This window comes from Silene latifolia, chromosome 8, assembly GCF_048544455.1.
Source record: "Silene latifolia isolate original U9 population chromosome 8, ASM4854445v1, whole genome shotgun sequence".
Taxonomy (NCBI): domain Eukaryota; kingdom Viridiplantae; phylum Streptophyta; class Magnoliopsida; order Caryophyllales; family Caryophyllaceae; genus Silene; species Silene latifolia.
Genome location: NC_133533.1, coordinates 47,612,435 through 47,622,202, shown reverse-complemented (window position 1 = coordinate 47,622,202; position 9,768 = coordinate 47,612,435). Strand labels below are relative to the sequence as shown.

At 36.6% G+C, this 9,768-nt stretch overlaps 1 protein-coding gene across 1 annotated transcript; it reads left to right on the top strand.

The window, feature by feature from the left end:
• Window positions 1-1,344: 1,344 nt before the first annotated feature.
• On the top strand, window positions 1,345-2,175 carry LOC141595136 (uncharacterized). The gene has a single exon (XM_074415110.1). The coding sequence runs from the start codon at window positions 1,345-1,347 to the stop codon at window positions 2,173-2,175; it is 831 nt and encodes a 276-aa protein (XP_074271211.1).
• The last annotated feature ends 7,593 nt before the right edge of the window (window positions 2,176-9,768 follow it).

Genomic DNA, 9,768 nt, shown 5'->3' with positions numbered 1-9,768 from the left:
CTTGGACGTACAGCGACCGGAATGAACTGTGCTGGTTGGAGCGGATTGTACATGTAGTATCCGTCAAAAGATACTTGAGTTTTTGCGTACTAACATGGATTGCTTTGCCTGGTCGCACGAAGATATGGTAGGTATTGACCTAAGTGTTATAACGCACCGGTTGAACGTCGACACCAGCTATCAGCCAGTAAAACAGAAAAGAAGGAAGTTTGCTCCAGAAAGAAATGAGGTAATCAATTAGGAGGTTGACAATCTGCTAGCAGCAGGAAAGATCAGGGAGGTCAAGTACCCAGATTAGCTTTCTAATGTAGTGGTAGTACCCAAAGAGAACAACAAGTGGAGGGTATGCGTGGACTTCACGGACTTGAACAAATCATGCCCGAAAGATCCCTTCCCATTACCACACACATACGCAATAGTGGATGCAACACCAGGCCATGAAATGCTCACCTTCCTTGATGCATGGAGTGGGTACAATCAGATTATGATGCACCCGGATGATCAGGAGAAAATAGCCTTCAGATCTGAGAGGGGCTTGTACTGCTACAACGTGATGTCGTTCGGCCTCAAGAACGCCGGCTTGACCTACCATTGTCTGGTAAACACAATGTTCAAAGATGAAATTAAAATAACAATGGAGGTTTACATATATGATATGGTGGTCAAGTCAAAATAAGCATAATAGCACATGGCCCGCTTGAAAAATACCTTCGGAATACTCAGGGAGTACCATATAAAGTTGAACCCCCTGAAGTGTACATTTGGAGTGTCTTCCGGAAAATTCTTGGGGTACCTAGTCACCCAGAGGGGGATCGAAGAAAGTACAAAGAAGATTTGAGCAGTGCTACAACTGGAATCCCCCCAGAAACCGAAAGACGTGCAAAGACTCACAGGAAGAGTGGCAGCCCTAAACCGGTTCATTTCTAGGTCCTCAGAAAGGTGTCGGTTGTTCAATGACATTCTCAGGAAAAGCAAAAGGTTCGAGTAGACGGAGGAGCATGAGAAGGCATTTGATGAGCCTAAGAGCTACCTAAGCACACCTACGTTACTCTCTAAGACGGAACAAGGAGAACCCTTGTACCTGTAATTATAGGTCACAGAGGTGGCAGTTAGCGCTGTACTGGTACGGGAGCACGAGGGAGCAGAGAAACCTAGAAACTTGTATACTACATCAGTAAGTCTCTACTGCCTGCAGAGACAAGGTACACCTTACTAGAAAAACTCGTCTTAGCACTTGTTATTGCTTCATATAAGTTGCCTCCCTACTTTGAGTCTCACACCATCTCCGTTATCACGAACTACCCCCTGAAAGCTATAATAAGAAAACCTGAACTATCGGGTAGAATGGCTAAGTGGTCTGTCCACTTTAGTGAGTACGACCTGAAATTTAATCCCCGAACAGCTATCAAATCCCAAGCCCTAGCTGACTTTATGCCAGACTTTAGCCCGACCCTCCAACCACAGGCCGACAAAGATGTGTTGACCCTGAGTGAGAACAAGGGTGACCAAAGGTGGATACTGTATGTCGATGGGCCTTCAAACATGAGAGGAATAGGGGTAGGCCTGGTCCTCCGGTCACCTCAAGGGGAAAAACTTATTCAGGCGGTACGGTGTGACTTCAGGGCAACCAATAATGAAGCCGAATACGAGGCCCTTATCCTGGGACTACAGCTAGCCTTAGACCTACGAGTCAGTCACATAGAAGTGTACATCGATTCCGATCTTATTGTAAATCATGTGAATGACTCGTATGCAGCCAGGGATTCCAAAATGGTATCTTACTTGAAAGTGGTGAAGGATCTCAAACTTTGTTTCGTCACCTTCTCCATCAAGCAGGTTCTTAGAGACCAGAACGTTGTGGCAGATGCCCTGGCAATATTAGGGGCAACATTCAAGCCCGGGGTAATCTCAACAATCCCCATTATACATGTGTTTGAGTCAGCTATCTGCCAGCAAGAGCATGATAGGGCAGACAAGGCTACGTACTCACAATGGACACAAGAAGCGGGGGTACTGTGTACCTCAGCAGCCTGGGATGAAACTCCAGATTGGCGGCAGCCTTACCACGAATGGTTACAAAACGACGTACTCCTTGCCGACAAAAAGGAAGTTAGGGGTTTCAAAATGAAAGCTACCAGGTTCAGACTGATTGACAACATCCTGTTCAGGAGATAATTGGCAGGACCCTACCTGCGATGTCTGAGCAGTCAGGAGGCACATGCTGTTATGCATGACATCCACAGCGGGGAATGTGGAAATCATGCAGGGGGTAGGAGCCTATCTAATAAAGCACTCAGACAGGGGTACTTTTGGCCGACCATGCGCAAGGATGCAATGGAATACGTAAAGAAATGCGACGCATGAAGTGGCCCTTCATGAAGTGGGGAATGGATATTGTGGGACCATTGCCGTGTGCCTCAGGAAATAGGGTCTACATGCTTTCTATGATGGAATATTTCTCCAAGTGGATAGAGGTGGAGGCGTTCCCCCGGGTCCTTGAGTGACACGTGATTTCTTTCATCAAGCGTAACATCATATGCAGATTTGGCAACCCCTCAGAAATAGTATACGACAATGGATCCCAGTTTGTGTTTGACAAAACGGAGGCCTTCTGTGCCAGGTGGAACACTGGACTGTTCAAATCTACCCCCAGAAATCCTTAGTCAAATGGACAGGCGGAATCCAGTAATAAAATTGTCATGGAGAACCTGAAAAAGAGATTGGGTAGATAGGGGTAAATGGCAGATAGGCTCCCCCTAGTACTTTCGTCTTATAGAACCACTCCTATAGTGGCCACAGGGCAAACACCGTTCAGTCTAGTGTATGGGTCTGAAGCCATGATCCCTTGTGAGGTGCGACTACCAACACACGGGTATGGCTGTGTTGGGCCATATAGATATATATGTTTATGTTTTGATGATGTCAAGAGTGCTTTATATTCTATATACTCGTTCCGCGTAATTGTTTGTTTAATCTTTTAGATTGGACTTACTAATCGCAAGCATTAAAGAATTGTGATGGAAGTATACAAGAACATATCATGATCAAGCCCTCAATCAAGGATCAAGATACTACAAGCTAATAAAGTATTGTTCAAGCGCACATGAGAAGATGAAGCTCATTAATGATCAATCAAGCCTGAATAATGAAGAAGCCTACATTCAAAGATCTCCTAAGAAGATTAGAATAGTTTAGGTTGTTATTTCGTAATGGTAACTTAAGAATGCAATTCTTAGATTGGTAAAGTTATAGCTTCACAGCTATAATATTGCTTCTATAAGAACTCAATGTTATAGCTCTTGTACTATAACATTGAGATGTGCAATTTATATTATACACGGCTAAAATGTTTTCAAATTGTTTTTGAAAAATGTTCTTGTTTCTTTTAAATGTTTTGAGCAAAAAGTATTTATTATACAAGTGAGGTTATATTCTTATTGAGGATGGTTTATGATAAGCTTATAATTAGTAATTGTATTGAATCAACTTATGAGTTGAGTCATGTTACTAATTAGGGTTTCTAATATTACATACTCTAAAACCCTAAATCTAACTTAATAATATGCTAGGGTTTCACGAGATAATAAGGCATATGGGCCGTGTTGTTCTCGTGTAGGCATACTACTATAAGATAAATATTGTTAAGATTTTATTCTATAAATTATCTTAACATATCTTATATAATTAGCATAATATGGTTAGTATATATGACAAGATATTTTGTTGATAAAATTCTTATCATATCTAGGGATTTAAGGAAAATATATTAAGCATATATTTGATTGGATTATCTTATAATTATCCTATATCTTTTCTAAGATATTGCTTAAATAAAATAAGGGAAGTTGTTATCATCTGTCCTTATTTTTATTCGGTATATCTAGGGCTTTGAGAAAAGAATATCAGGTGAATATATGATAAGATAATCTATTAACAACTTATATCTTTTCCTAAGATTTTATGGATAAAAATAATAAGATATGATTCTATTTTCATATCATATTGTTTCGGCCATATTAGGGTTTCAAAGAAACCGAAACTCCTCTCACCCTTGCTCCTCTTTTACTATAAATACTTTACTTTTTGCTACAATTGAAAGAGAGACCTTTGAGCATAACTTTGATTTATTTCAAAAAGCAAAAACCGTGTTTTAAAGCAAGAAAACCATTTTGTTATTTTTTCTAAAAGGTCGTGTATTTTGTAACGTGTGCATTCATTCTTATTGTTATCGTTATAAGATAATAGTGCTTAATTGAATTCTTACTCGTTCATTAACGTGAACAAATTAGTGGAATCATTAGTGCTTTCTTATTAACGTAAGTTAGTCACTCGAATATTTAACGATACTCACTTGAGTTACAACTAGGGTTAGTAAATTTGTAATCCGTAGAAAGGTACTAAATTTATTAATCGATATTATTGGACGTAGATTTCGATTGGTGAAACTGAACCACTTCAAAAATCCGTGTGTCTCTCCTTCTCTTTCGTTTATTTCGTGTTCTTTCAATTCGATCAATTACTTGGTTAAAGTTTGATCAACAAACTTTAAATAAGTAATCAATCCTTACGCTTAAACAAATCGATTAAAAAGTGGGCTAAGTTTTTAATCCTCAATTCATCCCCCCCCCCCCGCCCTCTTTAGTATTTTGGATCGATAGACTCTTCAATTGGTATCAGAGCCTCGTGCTCTTGATTGCCTAACCGCAAAGAGGTTGATCTGTCTATTGACAGGCTAGTCGTATACCTATCAAAAATAACCAACTGGCTCTAACTAATATAGCTAGGGAAGTCGGGTCGATCTCCACAGGGAGATGGGAAAATGTCGGCTTTGTCTAAGTTCGTCACGGTAACCAATTTGGGGGTTTGAATTTGATTTCTAAACTAAGAGAGGTAAAGGAAGAGAAAAAGGTAAGAGAATGAAGATTAAGCAAATAAGGAGAAAGCAGCTAAGACAGTCCGTTCACCACGATCATTCAGTCAAGCAATCTAGGTCTCAGGTCAATGAAAGTATAGTCTATGGGGCAGTGAATATCTCCTTCCGGTCTCAATTCGCCCTAAAGCACAAATAGCTTAGCTTCCGCCCTCACTATGGTGCCCTAATGTTCGCTACGAGTCTCACCCTTTCCAACCTTCCGGTCCAGGTCAAGGTTTACTATGATTAAATGCCTAATTGCGTCGACTCAAATAGACAGAGACAATTAATTATAGCGATTAACAACAAAGACTACACAAGCATTAAACCTAATAAATCAACCACTATTCCTTCATAATCATGGATTCCCTAGTCTTAGCAAAGGGGAATTAGCTATGTACCATTATTGAATCAACAACAACAATGGATAGATAATCGGAATTAAACATGACAATAATGCTAATAGAGATTGAATAAAGTAATAATAAAAAGCAATAAGAGAAAGAAAGAATTAAAATAGAATTACGATTAAGAAATAAAAAGAAATAATAATACCGATTACAAGTTCCGAATCCGGGTAGAAAAGAGTAGCCAGGAGTAAAAGGAAGAGAAGAAGCCCGGAAAAAGAAGTGAGAAAGAGTTACGCAGTCTACTCAGTAAAGTAGCACACGAAATCTCTCCCTAAACCTAATCCAAAAGCCTAATTACAAAAGCCTATACAAAAATAGGCGGAAAAACAGAATTACAGGGTAAAACCACTCGATCGAGTGGAATAAAACCGCTCGATCGAGTAACTGAGCAGAAATTCCTCTCGATCGAATGAAAGAACCATTCGATCGAGTAAATCCCTTTAATGGCCTTCTCGATCGAGTATGAGAACTACTCGATCGAGTGATCTTCATGGTATAAAGCATTCGATCGACTAGAAAAGTGGTCGATCGAGCTATTTTAGCACATAAGGCACTTCGACACCATCCGAAATCAGCTCACGCATCCCCAAAGTGATAGGTTCCAAGCTCCGATTCCTTATTCTCCATAAATGTATGCAAATGGGGCGAGTTTGGGCTCGATTTATCTTCTTTCCGGTCCGTACCTGCAATTTACACAAGACAAACCAAAGTAGACTATTCGGGGGTATTTGTAGCTAGATGCTACATAAAATAGTACAGAAATGCGTGTAAAAATGAGGTAAAACCCTTATATAAAACACACGCATCAAATCTCCCCAAACCAAACCTTTGATTGTCCCCAAGCAAACTATGAATGCAACTAAGAATAAACAGTGGAACGGGACCAACGCATCGGCTACAAATCATCCGCCAAAACCAGTTTAATGCAACAACTAACAAAGTGGCAAGTGATCAGTGCAAACGAATTAAATCAATGTTTCAAACTTACTGAACCGTCGACCTTGCAAGACTCAAAGATATCGGACTCTCACGGGTCGCTCATCACTCAAATTTAGGCACAAGGTGAGTATATAAGTGAAAGATAGAAAGAAATAAAGACACTCACCTAACTCGACCTATAAGAACATGCATGCAGTTAACATGAATAAAGTCTCTACAGCCGTACATATGCATTCCAACCAAACTAATGACCAAGACACATGCCGAGGACTTACATTTGGGTAAGTGAGGTAATGGGTAATAAGGGGCTAATATGAATTTGGAAATGTGGAGTTAATAGCCAAACTAGCAACACGGATCCAAATTATAAAACTGCATCCCAACTTCATACTCAATATAATAATACAGAACGGTGCAAATTCGATGCACTCAACTAACAAAACACCATAAACTTGTCAACTCCCCATAAGATATAAATAAGACATGGGAGTAAAAATCATCTATACAATTTTCCATTTTTTTCGCATATGATTCTTCTTTTCTTTTTTTTCTTTTTTCTTTTTTCTTTTTCAATTCTTTTTTTTTTCTATTTTTTCTTCTTTTTCACAACATTTTCCTATTCATTCCTTTCAATTCTTCCACCGACTTCTGAAATCAGATATATAACCAAACTGCAATAAAGCATTCCAAACAGCTACTCATCACTAGCTCGGCTAGGGTAGGCAAAATTATAGAATGTAGCTAATAGGACAAAAAGGCAATTTGGCTATGTGAAGCTCATGGGTAGAATGAAATAAAAGGGAACCGCCTCTCCTAACATGTGTCACCATCCACAGACCGAATGCATACAGGTATTAAGAAAACTAGACTCATGCTTATGCAAATTGATGTTACACGCCTTACAGAGAGTACTACTCACATCCTAAATGAGACTAGTCATGAATGTCACCAGTTTATAAAGCTCTAACCTCAGAATGTAATGTAGCTTGCCAATATATGAGTCAAGTCTATTCGTTCAGATAAGAGAGAAATAAAAACTCGTAGATTATACACATTATCATGCCAACAATATGTCAAGAATATGCAAGGCAGAGGTAAGGATTTAATGTAGCGTCAAAGTTCTAACGTTTCTGTTGGAATATGTGTCCTCCGACAATAATGCGATCACAACTGTTGATCATGATGATCACATGTTTAAATCTCATTTTAAGAATACATGTGGGATGTAATTATTTACAGTCAACTGGTCCACACATATCGGTAATGATTGGCTGACTAGAGTTTGACATTACTGTCCTGCGACGGTGGTGATCAGTTGATCCCCTTAGGTCATACCTAAAGGGTGACACTCTTAATTGATTATTTAATTGATCATATGTCGATACGGGTTAATTAAATTGCTTAAAATTGACGGACGATTTTGTGAGTATTATTGACGTGTCTTATTGTAATTCGATTAAATAAGATACGGTCTAAGTAATCAAACTGTTTTATTACTTAGATAAAATTATTGTTTACGAAACAATTGAAACTGAATGAATAATTTATTATAAATACAAGACGTTGAAATTTATAATTTGATAAACCGTTTTGGTACAAGTAATTACGAATTACTAGTCGATTTTGTAAATGACATATTTTATGAGTATGTTCATTTTTAATATGTTAAAAATACATTACAATTTCACATGTCAAATAACATGTCACATATGTCACTATTGACAAATGACAAAATAAAATGGACCTTCCATTTTATGTTAAAAGTGCCGAAATAGTGGAGGGAGTATAATGTTTAAATTGTGTTAATTGTTTGAGTGGAAAACAAAATGATTACACACCTATTTGTAGACATGCAAGTCTATTTTCTTGGGAAGAAAATGAGTACCATGCATTGGCTCCCCTGCCACCCCTGCCACCGGTTTTTAGAGGTAAAAAATGCCAATGGTTTTTCCCTTAATTTATTCACTACTTCACAATATAATTTCTAGTGTAAGAAATTATAAAACCTCTCTCTACATCTTATGAAAAATTAGAGAAATAAAATCTCCAAAATCCTACCTCTTTTGGCCGAAAAACAAGAGAGAAAAATTTATATTTTGGGTCATATTAGTAAGATTAATATTGTTCTAGATATAATAATATTAGTCTTTTAAGAGGTTACCTTGGGTATAAACTTTTGGGAGGGATTCTATTTTGGATCCTTTGTTCATCCATTATAAGGAAGCTCAAGAACAAGTGAGAAGGAGAACTCATTTGTGCCCTAATTTCCGAAATCATATAGTAAGATTGATGATTTCTTCTCTTATCTTATTTATGTTTGCATGCATAAGATCTAGCTTTTATTTTATGACTAAATAAATCATTTCATATATGAATATGTAAATTAATGAGATAAATAATTCTAACAAGTGGTATCAGAGCCTTAGGTTATTTGCATGCAAATCGGTTTATAGTTTTTCCGAGTTATATGATTAACATACAAAACTAATTAATTTGGATTTATGAAGATAAACCTTAAAATAACTTTGCATGTTAAAATTTTCTGGTCCTAAGTGATTTTTAGGACATTTTGGTTCATTTAGGGATTTTATTGTTCATTTAGTAGATTATTGGCATTAAAATGTGATTTTTATGATAAAAATGTCATTTTTGGACGAAAAATAGCTAAACTTCGAATTTTTCAGTGATTTTTGGATATGTTTTCACATATATTATCTACTGATGGTCTGTAAATGTTCATGATAAAATGAGTTCTATTGCTCGAAATACGGATTTTTCAAGATAAAATCGTATTTAAATGGGTAAATAGGTTAATATGAGTTATATTTCGAATCTGGTCATGGAAATTTAGTATGTTGTCACATGCAATTTCACAAGATGTGTGTATAATAGTTGGCTATAATGAAGTCTTTATGCATCATTTATGAATTTTTGATGAAAAATCACATAAATAGTGACTATAATTAGTAATAATGCTAAAACATACTTCATGACTAAAGGAAAAACGTCACATGTTGAATTTTATCATATATTTCAGATCTAAAAGTGAAAAGTTGATAAAAATAATTTTTTCTTTTTTTTATGGTCATAATTGTTAAAATCGATAAACCGCAACATTGTTTTTCACGATAAATTTTCGACATTTTTAACCTAAGTTTTGAACATTATGAGTGTCATGGTATTATTCCAGAATGTTCATGAGTCTAAATTTCAAATTTTAAATTTATTTGAATTTTTTATAATTTAATTTGAAGTTTATAGCATAATTTTGTATTTTAGGTCCATTTATGAACAATATTAAGAAAACAAGTTTAATTATTGTCAAAATGTTAGTGGAGACTAATTTTGAGTCCTAATATGGTTAGAGTAATTAACTTGTACATAAATATGAATTTATGTAATTATTGTGATTTTAATAAGTTAAATCACGCAAATCCGTAAAAACCGATTAATATACGATATTGGCTCTTAAAAGGCGATTTAGCATAAAATTTAGCATGTTCATAC

Bases quoted from the DNA above. Each gene is read 5' to 3' on its own strand.
- LOC141595136 (XM_074415110.1), top strand. From the start codon at position 1,345: ATGGCTAAGTGGTCTGTCCACTTTAGTGAGTACGACCTGAAATTTAAT.